Below are 20412 nucleotides of genomic sequence, written 5' to 3' on the forward strand. Positions count from 1 at the left end.
TATATATATATATATATATATATATATTAATGTACTTAACCCACACATATCTAGTTTCAGTTTGAATTATCTAATGAATGCGTCAACTGCAATCAAGTGAAGAAATAAACTCAGATAAGACGCTGGTTTATGTCTGTACCTTTTTAACAACACAGTGCACAGTCTTGCTTTGTTTAGCTTGGTATCACACAGAATTATCATTATAACAAGTTATTGTATGTAACTCAAAGGTCTGCAGGAAATACCAATATCAATAAATATCCTGAAGCTTTTAAAACACATTTAACAGAAACTGTTTGTACCATATACTGAATAAATAAGGTATATCATAGGTGTGTACCATAGACTGTATAAATAAGGTATATAATAGGTGTGTACCATAGACTGTATAAATAAGGTATATCATAGGTGTGTACCATAGACTGTATAAATAAGGTATATAATAGGTGTGTACCATAGACTGTATAAATAAGGTATATCATAGGTGTGTACCATAGACTGTATAAATAAGGTATATAATAGGTTTGTACCATAGACTGTATAAATAAGGTATATAATAGGTTTGTACCATAGACTGTATAAATAAGGTATATAATAGGTGTGTACCATAGACTGTATAAATAAGGTATATAATAGGTGTGTTCCATAGACTGTATAAATAAGGTATATAATAGGTGTGTTCCATAGACTGTATAAATAAAGTATATAATAGGTGTGTTCCATAGACTGTATAATAAGGTATATAATAGGTTTGTACCATAGACTGTATAATAAGGTATATAATAGGTGTGTTCCATAGACTGTATAATAAGGTATATAATAGGTGTGTTCCATAGACTGTATAATAAGGTATATAATAGGTTTGTACTGATGGCTCTGCTCTCAACTGATCTATCATTTGTGTCCAAGCAAAGAGAGAGACGAGATCTTGTATGAAGTCTCGTTCCAAGCTCTCGCGATGTGTCAGCCTAGCCTAGCCGTTAGCGGTGCTGCTGCCCCGCCAGTCCGAGAGGAACCGGGGAGGAGACATGCTGAGCCGTCAGACCGCTCTGGATCCTGGTTTCTCCTGAGTTTATGGGACAGCACTAAGTTCTGTGTGGGATCATGGTGAATCCAGAACCTGTGTGTGGTTATTAAGAGCAGAGATCACCTCAGTGAAGCAGACAGTGAATAGTGGAGCCGGTGAGACGGTCTGGGAATGATGGCAGCTCCCCGGCCGATCAAAGGGATCCTGAAGAACAAGACCAGCGGGTCCACCGTGAGACCTGTACCCGAAGAAGTCCCAGGAGAGGCTCCGGAACCAGTCCCCGGACTCCCGGAGGATGACCAGCAGTAAGTTCTCTGCCTTTCTGCCGCTTGGTTGTTAGCTAGGTGACAGCAGCTAGCTAAGCTGTTAGCCTCTCTCATGCTAGCTGTGACAGCAGTGTCAGTGAAACTACACATTACTGTAACATTAAACTTCTTTAAACTTCATTAAACTTCATTAAACTTCATGTTCCTGAGTCTGAAACCAGCAGGGGATCAAACCTGTCAATGAGACCAGGAGCTAACCTGACAGCTAACGGTGAGGTTAGCATTCTTAGTCATCCATGAGAGATAATCAATAATTATTTTATGGATCTGTTGATCAGAAACAACACAAACACTCATCGACCTGCTCACACTGGGGATCACTCAGAGATAAAGACCATTAATCCAGATAAACAGACAAATATGACCATAATAGGAAATATTACAGAGGCTTCACCTGACCTCATGCTCCATGGACTCACAGGAACTCACCAACTAATATTACATTTAAGTCATTTAAGTCATTATTACTTCTAAGTATTTACTGAATATAAGTCATTTAAGTCATTATTACTTCTACGTATTTACTACATATAAGTACTTAAATCCAAGTATTTAAATGTAAGTAATTTAAGGAATTATTACTTCTTAGTATTTATTAAATATAAGTATTTAAATACAAGTATTTAAATGTAAGTAATTTAAGGAATTATTACTTCTTAGTATTTATTAAATATAAGTATTTAAATACAAGTATTTAAATGTAAGAAATGTAAGTAATTATTTAAGTCATTTAAGTAATTATTACCTCTAAGTATTTACTAAATCTAAGTATTTAAATCCAAGTATTTAAATGCAAGTAATTTAAGGAATTATTACATTTGATTTTTTAAATCTAAGTATGGTTTTCTGTTTGTCTTCATGTAAACTTCATTAGTTTAATAATAACTCCTGTTTTACTGTGAGCTTATAACAACCCGACACTGTTCAATGATCTCTATGAAAATAAAACAAACTGTAAGAGAGATCATCATCATCATCATCATCATTATCATCATCATCTTTCACAAGTTATACTTTAACCCTCTTGTTCTGTTGTGGGTCAAATTGACCCTTTTTAAAGTTGAGAAATCTAAAAGAAATGTTGAAAGTATTTTTTCGCCATGAAACTTTTGCTACTTGGCTTAATTAGAGTAAACAACAAAATGAAAATGGCTCATTTCACACATTTGCACACACAGTTCACAGACTGCAAACCAGTCTGTGAAGTCACCCCTGTGCTTTCAGTCCCGCCGCCACCCTGAGGAAACTCTGGACACGCAGAGCTCACTGAGAGATGCTTCGACTTCAGGTGTTTGTTAGAGTTTAAAGTAAAAACGTGGATTCATGTTTTAATATAATGAACTCCAGTGTTTTTTGTTTCCGTCCCAAACACCTTGTGTTTAGTTTTAAAACTACTTTAGGTTTTATAAGTGAGACAAGGGGGGGACTTTTACTTCCACTCAACATAAAAAAATGAACAACAAACTTCTTCTTTTGTCTAGGCCAATATAAATACTCTGAAAAGGCCTTTCTGTAAAATAATAGGTATGTTTCTGCAAAGCTTTATTTGTGACATGCTGCCAACAAACTCTGCTTTAAATATGAGACTGAGTCCACTCAAAGATAAAGAGTCCAACACGTTGGGATCTTAAGGCTTTGCATGTGTCAACATCTAACTGACATTCTGCTTCATAAGAATCACCTTCCACCTGCTGAACGCTGCTCAGCTCTGATCAGTCAGAGATTTGGGCCGTGTCATGGAATCATTTTGAGAATTAAAAGATGGTGCCATTAGAAAGAAACATGCGTGTAGTATGATGCTTCTGATAAATTAGGTCAGTTTACATGATACAGCACAAAATCAATCTGCTCCATTGATCACACGTCCAACCACCTTCTCTGTAAGATGATCGACGTGTTTGTGAGCAGAGACCTCAGTAACCGTCCTGTCTCAGCTGCAGCGCGAGAAATTAGGCCACTGAAGGATGGCAGCAGTTATTAGTGGATTTCATTCCCAACAGTGAATAAAGCTTTTCTGTGTTGGTACAAAAATAGTCCGTCTTTGAGGAAAGGGAGGAAAAAGAGTTCTCTGGAAGCATCCGGGGTGGCTAGATCCAACATAGATAATACAGCTAGGCATACAGAGCACACATCAGATTTCTGTCATCAGTCTGTAGGCATACAGAGCACACATCAGATATCTGTCATCAGTCTGTAGGCATACAGAGCACACATCAGGTCTCTTTTTCATCAGTCTGTGGGCATACAGAGCACACATCAGATCTCTTTCATCAATCCGAAGGCATACAGAGCACACATCAGATCTCTTTCATCAGACTGTGGGCATACAGAGCACACATCAGGTCTCTTTCATCAGTCCGAAGGCATACAGAGCACACATCAGATCTCTTTCATCAGTCCGAAGGCATACAGAGCACACATCAGATCTCTTTCATCAGTCCGAAGGCATACAGGGCACACAACAGATCTCTGTCATCAGTCTGTAGGCATACAGAGCACACATCAGGTCTCTTTCATCAGTCTGTAGGCATACAGAGCACACATCAGATCTCTGTCATCAGTCTGTGGGCATACAGAGCACACATCAGGTCTCTTTTTAATCAGTCTGTAGGCATACAGAGCACACATCAGGTCTCTTTCATTACTCTGTAGGCATACAGAGCACACATCAGATCTCTTTCATCAGTCTGTAGGCATACAGAGCACACATCAGATCTCTTTCATCAGTCTGTAGGCATACAGAGCACACATCAGATCTCTTTTTCATTACTCTGTAGGCATACAGAGCACACATCAGGTCTCCTCAACCAGTTGTATAACCCATGGGTGACAGTCTCTTTCGTTACCTGTTCAATCAACCACGACTATTTAGTTAACGCTGATGTTCCACCCCCCCCTGTTTATAATTCATGGGCACCTCCATGAAACTGGATCTCTCCATTACTGTGTGGTGAGCCTCGGCCTGACTGTGCAGGGACAGCCATGACTCTCTGATTCAGGGTTAGACTCTCTTCCTCTCCTGTGTTGAGGTCAGCTGGAGTCCAGCTTTAAAGATACAGACAGGATCTATATTGATCAGGAACGTTTGAAACTGAAGACGTGATGATGAAGAGGAGTCGGGGCACCTCTGCTCTACGAGGACGAGCAGTGACCGGTGAAGGACAGCTAATGCAAACTGACAAGCTTCTTAATTTCTCCCTCTTTTCTCTGCTGTGGTGCAGCGGTGGGTAATAGATGTAGTCTGCTAACACGCTACTTTTTATTCTAATAAATGTGAATAAAACATTTCAAATAATAAATAATGAAAGCTTCACTTTTTAGCCTTTTGGCATGGTTAAGATTCTCCTCCACAGAGTTCAGTGTCTCCTTATTCCCTGTGCTCCTCTGCTGTCTGTTTCTCTAAAGTCTGGACAGATGACGGAGGCTTAAGGAACGGTTTGAGTCCTAAATCTAGCTGGCTTTGTATCAAACTTTGGGTAATCTTTTCCTCTTAATGCCGCCTGTGAAACGTGCCAACGGAGCAGAGATTTGAGTCCTTCATGAGCGAAAAACCAGCCGCTGCAGAAAATCTTGAATCAGAGTTTTTTATCACGTTCTAATCTGACAAACCAAAAACTGGTGTTTTTAAACTGTGAGCCATCGAGACACACGAGGGACGGCAACACTGTCCATGAAAGCAACATGTTGCATCTTCCCCTCGCTCCTCTCTGGAACCAGCTCTGGCTGAGGTTACTCACGGCGGGTTCACTGGATGGTCGAGCACAGGTCTGGACCTTTCCTCGCCAGCCTCTGACTATGCTACCTGATAGTGCAGCTCAGCTCTCCGTGATGACTCACTCTATTTAATGAGCGTTGTGTGGCCAGCTGTTGAGCACCCTGGAGTGGAGGTCACATTGCAGAAGAGATGAGCTCTATATTTAGTGTGTGCACGTTTTGATGACCTCTTCTGATGTCAGGTACATCATGGTGAGCGAGCGGGTCCGAGTGAGTCTGAGGGCAGCACAGGTTTGGCAGAATAAGACTTGTGTTGTGTAAGCAAACACACATACAGGAGTGCAGGGCTGCAGATTTATGGTGGAGCTGCCAATGACCAGAGCCTCCGATGTATGAAGTCGCACTGTTACCCTGATCAACGAGACTGCAGCTCATCTTGTTGGGGAAGCGTCTTGTATGTGCTTCAGGGTGACAGAGTCATTAGTTGTATTTGTTTTCTGTTTGGAGTGAGATGGGTTTGGAAACTCAGGAGCTTGTAGCAGCAGGCGGTTAGTATCTCTGCCTGCCTCCCATGATACCTGACCTTTTGTTTCATGAACACGGTCAGGTCTGACATACTTTACCTTTGCAGGAGAGGCTTATCCTCTCCTTGAACTGCTGTGTGATGGCAGTTGGTCTCTTGATCCACTTGAGGTATATTTCCATTCAGTGCTGAATTTGTGTTTTTTTTCATTTTCCTTAAACAAGCAAGGATTAGTCTGAATTGAATAAAAAACCCAAAGAAGGAATCAGAGTTTATAATCTCATACCTCAGCTGAGAGTGGAGCCGTTGTGATGATTCCTTCCTGACTCTGTCCACATGCTGCAGAACGGCCTCAGGTCTCAGACTGTTACTCACCTCTGAGTTAGATTACCTTGGTGCCAAAGGAAGAAACCATGTCACCTCTGAAAACTGTCAGAAACAGAGTCAGTGACATTTCTGTCTGTGTGGTCTCAAAATAGTCTGAGTTTAACTGGGGCACGTTCAGTCCCAGATTAAATCTGGTCACCCTTCCCCTCAGGAGGAATCTGAGTGATGTGATGGTGGGTGTGAAGCTGCTGCACGGTGGTGTCTGTCCACTTCGTCATCGTAAACTTCTTTGTTTTCTTTGATCCTTTTACAGGAAGAAGTCACAGAAATGGGATGAGATGAACATCCTGGCCACGTACCATCCAGCTGACAAAGACTACGGCCTGATGAAGATCGATGAACCCAGCACACCTTACAACAGGTCAGTGGCGTCAAAATACTCGAGATGCAAATATTATAAATCACAAGCTGGAGGCATAGAAGCTCCAAAAACACCTTCAAACAATCACAAGTTCAGAGCTCCAATGTCAGCTGTGGAGGAGAAACTGTGTGTTTTGCAGGTATGTCTCAGCAGGTTTGTAATCCTATATGTCCGAGTGCTGCAGGGGAGGTCACCTTTGTCACACACCTCTTTGTCTCCTTGTGATCCTCTTCCTGTCGCCTGTCGCCTGTCTCTCCTCTCTCTCTCCTCTGTCGTCTGTTCATCCTCAGCTTTCTGCGTCTGTATATCCTGTCCCTGTTAGCCCTCCCTCCTCCTCTGCCTCATTATCTGTTTATCTTTCATCTTTCTCATAATATTTATCTTTTCAGGATGGTGGGGGACGATGAAGATGAGGGGGCGCTGAGTGACTCGGAAGGCCACGGCGGACTAGCAGCTGATGACCTGGCATCAAAGTAAGAAACAGGCGTGAGCCGAGTGCAAAGAGAGTTTAGACTTGGAAGAGAAGTCAAAGGAGGGAGGGTGGACCACTGTGACACATCTGCTACGTGTGGTTTGTGTCTGCTGGTGTTGCTGCAGGTTGTCCCAGTTTGAGACTTCATCTAAGTACAAATACAAACTCGAACAAAAGTGCAAAATATTTTGTGCTCTCAGGTGAAGCACAGATACGGACATCCTTTCCCTTGGACAAGATATTTTTTACAATAACTGAAAGGTATAAAAACTCCAAAGATGTCCTCAGGACACTCAGCGACTGAGGTACGTATAGTATAGTGCCATATAGTATAGTGAGGATTAGTGACGCATAGTGAGGATTAGTGACGCATAGTGACGCATAGTGACGCATAGTGAGGTATTAGTGAGGTATAGTGATGTATAGTGAGGTATGGTGACGTATAGCTAGGTCTAGTGAGGTATTAGTGACATAGTGATGTATAGTGATGTATAATGAGGTATGGTGACATATAGTGACATATAGTGATGTATAGTGATGTATAGTGATGTATAGTGACATATAGTGAGGTATAGTGATGTATAGTGAGGTATAGTGATGTATAGTGATGTATAGTGACATATAGTGATGTATAGTGATGTATAGTGATGTATAGTGACATATAGTGAGGTATAGTGATGTATAGTGAGGTATAGTGAGGTATAGTGACGTATAGTGACGTATAATGAGGTATAGTGACATATAGTGATGTATAGTGATGTATAGTGATGTATAGTGACATATAGTGAGGTATAGTGATGTATAGTGAGGTATAGTGAGGTATAGTGACGTATAGTGATGTATAGTGATGTATAGTGACATATAGTGAGGTATAGTGATGTATAGTGAGGTATAGTGAGGTATAGTGACGTATAGTGACGTATAATGAGGTATAGTGACATATAGTGATGTATAGTGATGTATAGTGATGTATAGTGATGTATAGTGATGTATAGTGATGTATAGTGACATATAGTGAGGTATAGTGATGTATAGTGAGGTATAGTGATGTATAGTGATGTATAGTGACATATAGTGATGTATAGTGATGTATAGTGATGTATAGTGACATATAGTGAGGTATAGTGATGTATAGTGAGGTATAGTGAGGTATAGTGACGTATAGTGACGTATAATGAGGTATAGTGACATATAGTGATGTATAGTGATGTATAGTGATGTATAGTGACATATAGTGAGGTATAGTGATGTATAGTGATGTATAGTGAGGTATAGTGATGTATAGTGAGGTATAGTGAGGTATAGTGACGTATAGTGACGTATAATGAGGTATAGTGACATATAGTGACGTATAGTGATGTATAGTAAGGTATAGTGATGTATAGTGATGTATAGTGAGGTATGGTGACATATAGTGACATATAGTGATGTATAGTGATGTATAGTGACATATAGTGATGTATAGTAAGGTATAGTGATGTATAGTGATGTATAGTGACATATAGTGAGGTATAGTGATGTATAGTGAGGTATAGTGATGTATAGTGACATATAGTGATGTATAGTAAGGTATAGTGATGTATAGTAAGGTATAGTCACAAATAGTTTCCTATAGTGACATATAGTGACTTATAATGACGTATAGTGAGGTATGGAGACCTACAGTGACCTATAGTGACCTATAGTGACGTATAGCTATGTATAGTGATGTATAGTGATGTATAGTGAGGTACGGAGACCTATAGTGACCTATAGTGACATATAGTGATGTATAGTGACATATAGTGATGTATAGTGACATATAGTGATGTATAGTGACATATAGTGATGTATAGTGATGTATAGTGATGTATAGTAAGGTATAGTGATATATAGTAAGGTATAGTCACAAATAGTTTCCTATAGTGACCTATAGTGACATATAGTGACATATAGTGACGTATAGTGACTTATAATGACGTATAGTGAGGTATGGAGACCTTTAGTGACCTATAGTGACCTATAGTGAGGTATAATATAATGGCAGGAGTGTCATGGCGGTCTGCTGAGAAGCATCCAGTTGCAGTCAGTGAGTTGGTAAGGACACGTCTGCCAAGCTGCAGTGCAGAGTTGTTGTCTTGGCAGGAAGTTGTGATGTCATTCCCACACAAACACATTCAGCATGCAGACACAGCAGACAGTACGCTCACCCCAGACATTACAAGTGCTTTTGACAAAGCTCTGTGTTTACTAAATGCATGTTGACAGTGTCTCCCCCTCTCTACTGAGAAACACTCCCAGCAGAGAGTTGTAGTAAAGGTCAGCAGTAGAATCCGGTTTGTTTCTCTGCAGCTCTGTTTGTAGTTGGTAAGCTGCTGAGAACACGATCACTTCATCATGGAGGATATAAAACACCCTGAACAAGGTCACGTCAGTGTGCTCTGCAGGATGTTACCACTCTACGTCTGTGTGCTCACAATGGTTAGGTTACCTCTGGAGTGTAACACTAATTACATTTTAAGATCTTTCAAAAATGAAATGTAGAAACACACATCAGTGTGAGCCGCTAACACCGTCTTTCTGTTTGCATTCCTTTGTTTGGAAATGCTTCCTGCATTTTTACCCTCTGCTGCTGCTGCACAAGCTTCTGATCAATACACAATGGGTTCATGGGAGTTTCCCATCAGCTGTGAATTCCAGGGAAGGCAGAGCGATGTGAGGGTTAGCTGTGAAACACTCAGAGCGTCACAGCCGGATGCTCAGCAGCTCAAACTTCATCAGGATACTTTAAAAGGAGAAGCTGCAGACCCGTGACTGCTCTCAGGGACTCACTCTGACTCTGTATTTTCTGCAGATTTCATTCTATTAAAACATTTATCTCTTTGCAGAGCCCTGCTGGAAAGGTTTCCATGAAGTGAAAATGTTTATTTGAACTTAAAGATGTGTGTGTGCCGCTCAGAGCGCTCTCCTGGATGGAGTGTTTGCTGTTGGCCGTCGTGTTTACATAAGTGCCCTGATGCAGGGATGGGGCGAGCTGGTTGGAGTGTGTTCCACAGAGAGGATGGTGATTAGCTAGGGGCGTGCGAGTCAATTAGCCGCCTTTGTTTACTTCCTCACAGAGTGCCTTTTATTGTTTGACTCTCCAGATACAAATGCTGCTCCTTTTTCTGTCTTCTCTTGTTGTCTAATCCCTCCATCATCTGCTCTGAGTCTCTTCTCTCATCCTTTATTCACTTCCCTGCATCACTCACCTTTTTCTTCATCCTGCGTCTCCCTCCATCCTCTTCAGTCTGATGAGCTCTGTGGTGAAGCCGTCTCTCTGGATGAATCAGGCCAGTTTGTCTGAGTTTGCAGTAGTACAGTGAGGTGGAGCTTCCCCTGAGGCTGTGCACTGATTTACTACCATCCGCTGAGCCGTGAACCATTCTTCATGTGGTCCTCTGCTGTTAGCTGCTGTGAGAGTGTGAGAGATGTGGGGAGTAACTCTTGTTATTTTGGTCTCATGTTCGAGTACTCACACACGCTCACATGGCTTCACTCTTCCTCCCCCTCGCTCATATCTCTCCATCTGTGTTCCTCTCCATAGAGAGATCAGAGACTGTAGGACTGCAGAGTCCTGATGGTTTCAGGTTTCAGGTTTTTACTCTCAGAAGAGTCAACACGTGACTAAGATTCTGAATCCATGAGTCCTTCTAACTTCTCTAACTTGATCTTCTTTCAGGCTGGTGGCAGCTGAGGGTGCAGAGCCTCGCTTCCTCATGAAAGAAGAGGAGGAGGAGGAAGAAGAGAGCAGTGAGGAAGAGGAGGAGGAGATGACACCTGAAGAACAGGGTAAATTTGAAGTGATGGATCTTATATTTAAACAATGCAAACATCTGAACAGGATCATAAAGAGGGCTAATGCTAACACACTGAATATAAACATACGCAGCACACTCGTTACACTGAAAACAAGAAGCTGAAGGAAACACACACACACACACACACACACACACACACACACACACACACACACACACACACACACACACACACACACACACACACACACACACCATGTTTGTTCCATGTGATGGAAAATCAGACACCAAAATGTGTGTGAGAAAGTTCTTCATCAATGAATCCGTCCCAGATTTTATTACTGAAGTCAAACTGTCAGACCAGTGTCTATATCAGTGTCCACGTTAACACACACACACAGAGACACACTCACACACCCTCACACAAACACACTCACACACACACGCACACAAACACACACACACACACACACGTTGGTCCTTCCTGCAGTAAAAGTAAATACCCTGATGCTCTCACTGTTTCCTGCACATGTAAGAAGTTGAATGTTTTCCCCTGCAGCTAAAAAGAACCACTTTAAGATGATGAGGAAGATGCACTACAACGAGGGCCTGAACATCAAACTGGCCCGTCAGCTCATCGCCAGCGAACTAGAGGAGGACGAAGATGAGGACGAAGAGATGAGGGATGACACAGAGGAGACAGAGGAGATCAACGTGGACCCGCCACAGGAAGGTGAGCAGAGAGAGACCGGTCTTTGAGATGTGGAGAGGTTCAGGAGCTTCATGCAGAGAGGCACGCTGTGGATGTGATTAAGCTGCTGCTGTTTGTGGATCACTGCTCTGAGAGGAGGAAGCACCGTGTTTGTATATTCAACAGTTAGAACCCTCAGTGTAATGACAGACTGAGCATTGTTTAATACACAGGAGCAGTTTAACATGCAGGATATGTTTCATGATGCCAACTAGGAACAAAGAGGTTCAGACTGGCTCCTGAAAGACTTCCACTGAGGTCTCATGGTTCAACACCGGAGTACAGAAAGTTTGAATGAGACAGAAAGTGTAACAGAGAGGAGAGCGTATCAAAGAAGTGATGAATAAAGACTCCAGGACATTTCTACACTTTCATTTACTGAAGATCTGAAACTCTGTTGTTCTGTCAGGCTGCTGTGTTTCAAAGATCAAAGCAGAAATGAGATATTTAATGTCTGTCTCTGTCCGTCTCTGACCGTCTCTCTCCTCTGGTGTGCAGCGGACTCTCTGGACTCGTAGACGAGGACTCTGTCCAAGCCTTCGGTCCTGCGTGTCGGCTCATCATCCAGACAGACGCTGCCACTCACTGCCTTCTGTCTGTAACGCTGGGCCGCACAGCAGACACGCCGCTTCACCGACCACATAACAACCGTCAACAGCCAATAACCTCCCAGTCACATGTCTGTCTCTACCTTTCCTTTAAAGTGTGTGATATCACCTTCAGACACACGAGGGGAGACTGTTCCCGCCCCTTCCTCCTCTTCCTCCTCCTCCTCCTCCTCCTCCTCCTCCTCCTCCTCCTCCTCCTCCGCCCCCTCCTCCTCCTCCTCCTCCTCCTCCTCCTCCTCCTCCTCCTCCTCCTCCTCGCGCTCCTGTTTCCCCCTCCCACCTCCTCTGGACCGACGTCACGCTGAGAGGAGGATCAAGGCATTTCTTTAAGAAAGAGAAAACAAATAAAAGCCTGGTCTGGATTACGAGGACTCCCAGCTGGTCTCTCCACAGTGTTCAGGCCACAGAGCCAGCATGCCAGCCCTGGAGGGAGCCTGGGGAAACCCCACGGCCTCACTAAAGGCATATCTGAGACATGACGCCTGCTCTGAGACCGGCTGCACCGCAGGAGGCTTTTATTTTTGTGTTGCTTCATGACCCGTGGATCTGCTGCATCGTCCTTCAGTGCTTGTTGTGAGGAAAGATGGACACGATGATGATGATCAGTGAATGTCTTTGTTCTCCTGAGGTTTAACTGAGCATCTTCATGCTTTTATACACATACAGGGCTAATTACTGGTTACATGACCTTCTTAATCTGAACACTGTCCTTATAATAGACATAATTAACATCATGAAGCTAACATGGTTATAGACATGTGTGCGCCGTGGTGTCTGAACGGCTACTAAACCAGTATATTAGCACTGACTCAGTCTGAGGGAGCTGTGTCTGCATCCCTTCAGAAGTAACAACATACAGAAGGAGACTTCAGACCTTCTCTAAACCTGAGTCTCTGATTTCAGACATGTCAGCTGGTAATAACATGTGATCAGTGTTATAGAGCAGGAGGGACAGTGTGGCTGTAATGTGCTACTGATGCAGGGGACAGAGAAGTTGCAGCTTTCAGCACGAGGCTCAGAAGCAGGTCTGAAAGAACAAACCGGCTTCATGAGAGCTGGAACAAACCGGCTTCATGAGAGCTGGAACAAACCGGCTTCATGAGAGCTGGAACAAACCGGCTTCATGAGAGCTGGAACAAACCGGCTTCATGAGAGCTGGAACAAACCAGCTCCATGAGAGCTGGAACAAACCGGCTCCATGAGAGCTGGAACAAACCGGCTCCATGAGAGCTGGAACAAACCGGCTCCATGAGAGCTGGAACAAACCGGCTCCATGAGAGCTGGAACAAACTGGCTCCATGAGAGCTGGAACAAACCGGCTCCATGAGAGCTGGAACAAACCGGCTTCATGAGAGCTGGAACAAACCGGCTTCATGAGAGCTGGAACAAACCGGCTTCCTGGTTCAGTCTGTTTTTATTTGTTGGTGTTAAATCCGACTTCACGCCGTCTGATGAGCTGAAGTGTTTGAGCAGCTCTGGGATGTGAATCAGAGAAGTTATGCTACTGACTTTAAGTTAAGGCGGAGGAATTGTACCACCAACACCTTTTGTTGGCGTCTGGAGGATTTTATTTATGTCTGGGGTTTCCACCAGCATCATGAAAGTTGCTATCGAGTCTTAAAGCAGGAGGGTTTGACAAAAAGAGGACAATGAAATGGACAATGAAAGTTGACTGAATGTTCTGAGAGGAACTCTGTCTTGTGTTTGGATCTTGTTTCTTGCCCCTTTAATTTTCTCTGTGATGAAAGTGTTGGACTCTCACACGTCCCTTTGCTTTCTCTCTCTCCTTGTAGTTTTGCGTTCGGTGTGTTTTTTAATTTCTGACAAAGGAAGAAGCAACTTTGTGATCCCTGCAGCCATTTCCACCAACTAACCAACCAACCAACCAGCCAGCTCTCCTCTGAGCAGTGAAGCACCACAGGATGATTGTAGAGGAACAGGAACATGTGTGGACATACAGATAACACTGTTGTCTTCAGTCTTTGGTCATAGAATTTGCTGATATGATGGGTTCATCTTCTGACTGAAGACAGACGGACAGTAATCGTCTCAAACATGGCCGACATGATCGCCTGGTAGGTGGTTATCTCTGGTCAAATGTGCCTCTTGCGTATTTATGTACGTGTGTGTAAACTGAACCGGCTCTGTGTTTCCTCGTGGAGTTTTTCTCTCTGCTTCATGGTGTCCGCCGTCTCCTCTGCTCTGTTTGTATACTGAGGATGACAGACTGATGCAGTCCGATGACTCTGCACTGTCTCAAAATGACGTGGAGGCAGTATCCACATGCTTTTGTATTTCCAGTTTGCATGTTCTAACTCATCAGATTGTGTGTACTCTGCTTTGTTTCTGTCTCTTATCATTAAAAAATGTTGTTGGGAACTACTTCCTGTCCCGGGTTATTATTGATCTGAAGTGTTACCATGAAAGCAAGCGATGCAGGAAGTCAGTCACTGTTTGAGTTAAGCCTCCAGAGGATTGACCCGGCTGAACCTGCACCAGAGTCCGTCTGCTGCTGTTGGTAGTCCTGGAACAAACAAGAGTTCAGGGAGAGATTTTGAATGTCAACACTACCCCCCCTCCACACCAGTGTTCCCTCTCACTACACCCCTCTCTGCTCCTGTAAGCCCCGCCCACTAACAGATCGCAGTGCGCGCTCAATCAGGACGATGTAGGAGGACCAATCAGGAGAGTGGCTCTGATTGGTCAGAGCCACACATTGGAATTTAAAGATTGCTGAGGATTACAGAGGCTGAGGAAAACACAGAGATCTCGCCATAATCTCAGAATACCTCATTTATTGATGGCTGTTAATAATAATAATACTTTATTTATATAGCACTTTTCAAACTTACAACTTACACACAAACTCATAAAACAGACCCTTAACATCAGAGTTACATTTATATAAAATCACACATTAAAAGCTTTCATGTAAAAGTGTGTTTTGAGTAATGACAGAATAAGGGACTGACTCTGCAGGTCTGATCTCCTCTGGCAGACTTTTCCAGAGTCTATAGGAGCTCTGACTGAGAAAGACCTGTCCCCTTTGGTTCTCAGTCGGGTCCTTGGAACAGCTAGCAGAGCACTGTCAGAGGATCTCAGACTGAGACCAGGTTTGTAGGGGGATAAACGCTCAGAGATATATATATAGAGGGGCGAGTCCATGTAGGGCTTTAAAAGTCAATAGAAGAATCTTCAAATCAACAGCCAGTGGAGATGAGAAAACATTGGGGTGATGTGGGAACATGTTTTAGTTCCTGTTAAAAGACAAGCTGCTGCATTTTGAGCTGTTTGAAGACAGAGGATTGGTTTCTGACTGAGACGTGTGTACAGGGAGTTACAGTAATCAAGGAGGGAGGAAATGAAGGCATGAATCTGTCTCTGATGATCCTTTGCTGACATTAAGGACTTGACTTTGGATATATTTCTGAGCTGATAAAAACAAGACTGGACAACTTTTATTCACCTGTGGCTCAAAACTCAAATTCCAATCAAAAATCCCACCAACATTTTTATCTGAGGGTCTGACATTATTTGATAGCTCATTTTTACCCAATCCTCCCAACTGCAGCTTTAACTGATCCTGTTGGATTACAGCGATGCTTTCAGTTTCTTAATTTAACAGTGTCATCATTTTTAAATAAACCGAGGTGGTCCTCAGAGCGATGTGCTGTAAACTTCAGTGTTCATACAGATTTATTCTGAAGCTCTGCACCATAAACAACACACATGGCTGTCACTCTGATGAACACTAAAACATAACAGTGTCATACCTGTCGGATCAATACTCTCTGTAAATACACAATGCAACAATTCTCCAAGCAGAATTCCATATTTCTATTTATTTTATTATTTAACTATTTTTATAATGTAAAAACTCCCTCTGCCTCTGGTGTAGTCTTAGACTCAGACCTTCATTTCAGCAGCCACATGAAGACCATTACAAAGTCCGCCTACTATCACCTTCAGAATATATCAAGGGTTAAAGGACTCATGTCTCAGCAGGATGCAGAAAAACTCCTCCATGTGTTTATCTTTAGCAGACTAGACTACTGTAACGGGGTCTTTACAGGACTCCCTAGAGTCCATCAGACGGCTGCAGCTCATACAGAATGCTGCTGCTTGAGTCCTAACAAGGACCAACAAAGTAGACCACATCACTCCAGTTCTTAGATCCCTACACTGGCTTCCTGTCTGTCAGAGAATAGACTTTAAAATCCTGCTGATGGTTTATAAAGACCTGAATGGTTTAGGCTGATCTGCTCCTACTTTATGAACCACCTCGACCTCTGAGGTCATCAGGTACTGGTCTGCTTTCAGTCCCTAGAGTCAGAAGGAAACATGGTGAAGCAGCGTTTAGTCATTATGCTCCACATATCTGGAACACACTCCCTGAAAGCTGCAGGTCTGCTCCAACTCTCACCTCTTTAAAATCAAAGACTAAGACCTTTTTATTTAACACTGCCTTCCTATCTTAGATTATTTTAACTCACTTTAACTTAATTTTATTTTGAACATATTCCTAATTTTCCTTTTCTTTTCTGTTTTATTATATTTGTCATTTTAATTCTGTTCTTTTATGCCTGTCTGAATGTTTCCAATGCTTTTAATGTGTTAATGTAAAGCACATTGAGTTGCCCTCCTGTATGAAATGCTCCATACAAATAAAGCTGCCTTACCTTGCCTCTGCTACTCACCACTGCACTATTATCATATTAATTTAGCCTGTACATATTAGTCATGCCTACTTGTTGTTCTTCTGTATTTATAGCTGATGTTATTGTTATTATATTTTTATTTGTAGGTCTTATTCTTATGCCTTGTACAAAGAGAGCACAGTTTACCAAAGTCAAATTCACATGTACCTGCCAGCCAACAGCAGGTGGCGCTGTAATACAATGTAATGGTTTTCTGTTCATTCTAATAGGATGAGTGTGGAGACCGTGTTGGTGCCAGGATAATCCTGCATGTTTGTTCTCCAGAGTATTTACTGCTCAGGATGAAGATCCTCTTCAGGACTCAGATTTACTGTCAGAGGGGTTTTAATGAACTTTCAGCTTCACACAGATTCCTTCTGACATGTCTCAGTAACTGATGTGAAAGTGCACATGGTTAAAGTCCTGGTGTGTGTGTGCGCGCGTGTGCGTGTGTGTGTGTGTGTGTGTGTGTATGTGTGTGTGTGTGTGTGTGTGTGTGGAAAACTACATGTTAAGCCCTGGAGGAGGACCATAGAGGAGGACCGGGAAGGCCGACCGTCAGGGAGCGTCAGCGGTAATTCCTAAGGATCAGGAAGCTCCTGTCAGCTCTGACAAAGATCCTGTTCAAAACAAAGAGGGCTCACTCTGACTGATTCTCCTTAGTGGACTGTCTCTTATGGGTTCTTTAAAGGTGACATATCCTGCAGAATGGACTTTTTAATGGTTCTCTCCCTGAAATCTGTGTCCCTGTCTACAAACCCCCTGAAAAGTCAAAGACTCCATTCTGCCCCTGTTCTGGTTTCTCCACCTTTCTGTAAATGTGTGCTGAAACCAGCCGTTTCAGTTTTCTGTGTTTTTCATACGTCACAACGCCATCCGGTCTGTAACAGGAAGTCAGAGCTCGGAGCTTGTTCAGCCCATAGACTGTATAAAATACAACTCAACCCCTCCTCCGTTTTTCATTCCCTGCACACATGTGTGCTAACAAGGAGCTTAGGAGGGAGGCATGCTAGTTGTAGGCTGTCTTAATAAACACAAAGGTCGCTTTGACTCCCCACGTCTGCAGATTTGAAGATCTAGTGGAGGATTTTTAGTTTTCATGGAAAAAAGTGCTAGCGCTAGTTAGCATAGCCACATAGCTACATGTTGGTAGCTGTGTACCAAGACACACGTCGACATGCTGACAAATAAAACAACAAGAAACACTAAATCTGTGACCAATGGTTCAGAAAGGTCCTGCTGCAGGCGCCTCTCCGTCAGGATCAGATTCTGGATCAGATTCAGAGGGTTGAAGTAACGCGGGTCTGTGAGCAGCCGTGTATATTCAGCCAACATGTAAACATTAGATCAACGTGCCGGACGGCCAAGGCCACACCCACTTCCTGAGGGGGCGTGGTCAGAGAGAAAACAGCCTGTTCTGAGCAGGGCTGAAGAAGAGGGGTTTACAGGCAGACCAGAATCTGATTTCAAAGTGTTTTTATGAGCATAAACTTTAAAGACATGTTTTGGGGACCTCTTAGACCAATATATGTTGATGAAAAAAGCGTGATATGTCACCTTTAATGTGTCAAACTCAGTCCTCATCTCCTCATCCACATATTACTTTCTCTGGAGAGATTTCTGTTGGAAGAATGTTAATGTTTTTTTAGTACCCCTCATCAGAAATCCACATCATGTGGGTCTCAGTATTCAGCAGCTTCTGCTGGCTTTGTACATGTTTTCTGGTCTTGTCGGTTCCTTCAGTCTTTCTGGAGAGGTGTGGAACACTTCATCTCAGAGACTTTAGAAATATCATTTGAATCTTCTTTCATTTTTTTTGTACCTTGGGAAAACACCTGAAGGCCACAGAAAGAGAGACACATACCTTCTGAAGATTTTCATGGCTGCAAGTGAGAAAGCAATAACAAGAGGCTGGCTCCAGAAAGAACCCTCCTGCCTTTAAAACTACTTAAAAACATTAACTTTGTTCACAGTATGGAATAAATGACTTTTGCTCTTTGCCTTCAGAAGGAGACGGGGATACACTCTGGAAAAAATGGGATTGAACCACAAAGACTCTCAACTGTTCCTGTGTGTTTGAATGCCTTTGTTGTGCACTCATAGACTGTATAAATATGGACGTAGTATCCGCGACGTCCCCCGTCTGTTTCTGAAGAGCTGTTTTGAGGGCAGTCGGCGGCGGCGGCCATATTGCTGCTGTGGAGTGATTGGGACGTAAAGAGGCGGGCTTTGAGCCTCCTAGCCAACAGCTACAGTGTTCCCACAGTCAGCTGTGCCTCTCATTGAAGATTCATAATCTCAATATCTTTGAAGTTGTCTTGTTAGAAAAACATCCCCCCCCCTCACAGCGTGAGCCGATCTAGAAATGAACCAGACTCCACTGGTCTTCTGAACCAGACTGTAAACATGTTTATTTCTGCTGTAAAGATCGGCTTCTTTGAATGGGTGTGTATGTGGTTTCTGGTACTTCCAGAGGCAGCCTCTAGTGGATCCTCCATGAACTGCAGTTTTTAGCACTTCAGCATTGGACTCATATTTGTAGACCGGGGGTTTCTGCTTGTGTGTCCTGTACCTAGATAAGACAAGAGAGTCCTTTACTCATCCCACAATGGGGAAATTCTAGTGTCACAGTAACAGAGCAGACAAGGTGCAAAATTAATATATAAAGCAAACAAGAGCCTATAAAGTAACAATTATTAAAAAGTTATAAGCAATTAAAATTAAAATGGAAGAGGTAAAAATAAACATATCTTACACACATATATATATTATTGATTATAGAGTCTGACCACTGCAGGAAGAACAGACCTGTAGTATCTCTCTGTGAGACACCACAGGTGAAGAAGTCTGTCCCTGAACGAGCTTCTTAGTGTTGTTATGGTCTCCTGGAGGGGGGGGGGGGGTGACCTCCACAGGGTTCAGCAGGCAGCCCAGGACAGAGCTGGCCCTCCTCACCAGCCTGCTCAGCTTCCTCCTGTCAGCAGCAGAGATGCTGCTTCCCCAGCAGACCACTGATGCCACCACAGAACCAAAGAAGGACTTCAGAAGAGCCCCCTCCACACCAAAAGACCTGAGTCTCCTGAGCAGAAAGAGTCTGCTTTGTCCCTTCTTGTAGAGTGTGTTTGAGTCGTCTGACCAGTCCATTTTATTGTTCAGGTGAACACCCAGGTACTTGTAAGAGTTCACAATCTCAATGTCTGCGCCCTGGATGTTCACTGGTGTGGGAGGAGGGGACTTGGGGACTTCTGAAATCCACCACCAGATCTTTGGTCTTTCCTGCGTTGAGCTGGAGGTTGTTTCTACCGGTCTATGATACTTAAGTTTCACTGATTGTTATGCAATGTCCTAGTCCTCACCTGTTCAATAATAAGAATAATAAGAATAATAGTAATAAAAAAAATAAAAGGGCTTTAAAAGATTCTCAAAGACACTTTAAAAGAAAATAAAGTGTACAATAGAAAAGCAAGGCAGCAAAACAAAACAAAACAAAACAAAAACCAATCAGTTTCAGGTTAAAAGCCTCTCTAAAGGGGGTTTTGAGTCTGGATTTGAATTTGAGTGAGGGAGAGAATCTGAGGTGTTGGGGGAGAGAGTTCCAGAGGGTGGGGGCAGAGACAGAGAACGCCCTGTCCCCCATAGTAAATGTTATATGTTCACATAAAAACCAAAAAAATCAAAATCAAAGTTTCAACAACAAAAAAAAGTGTCCCTCTGACGCATTAACCCAGTCACACATGCGCATGCGCAGTGTGTAGTGGTCCATCTGT

At 42.9% G+C, this 20412-nt stretch overlaps 1 protein-coding gene across 1 annotated transcript; it reads left to right on the forward strand.

Annotated features, from left to right (window-relative positions):
- Window positions 1-954: 954 nt before the first annotated feature.
- On the forward strand, window positions 955-12122 carry ppp1r2 (protein phosphatase 1, regulatory (inhibitor) subunit 2). The gene is made up of 6 exons (XM_034708459.1): window positions 955-1332; window positions 6231-6338; window positions 6728-6811; window positions 10511-10620; window positions 11149-11322; window positions 11839-12122. Exons 1-6 carry the CDS (start codon window positions 1199-1201, stop codon window positions 11856-11858), a joined length of 630 nt encoding a protein of 209 aa, XP_034564350.1. The 5' UTR covers window positions 955-1198; the 3' UTR covers window positions 11859-12122.
- Window positions 12123-20412: the final 8290 nt, after the last annotated feature.

The sequence above is a fragment of the Notolabrus celidotus genome, chromosome 2 (genome assembly GCF_009762535.1).
Source record: "Notolabrus celidotus isolate fNotCel1 chromosome 2, fNotCel1.pri, whole genome shotgun sequence".
NCBI lineage: Eukaryota > Metazoa > Chordata > Actinopteri > Labriformes > Labridae > Notolabrus > Notolabrus celidotus.

Bases quoted from the DNA above. Each gene is read 5' to 3' on its own strand.
- ppp1r2 (XM_034708459.1), top strand. From the start codon at position 1,199: ATGATGGCAGCTCCCCGGCCGATCAAAGGGATCCTGAAGAACAAGACC. The intron at 10,621-11,148 runs GTAAATTTGAAG...TTTCCCCTGCAG, and splicing joins GATGACACCTGAAGAACAGG to CTAAAAAGAACCACTTTAAG. The intron at 11,323-11,838 runs GTGAGCAGAGAG...TCTGGTGTGCAG, and splicing joins CGTGGACCCGCCACAGGAAG to CGGACTCTCTGGACTCGTAG.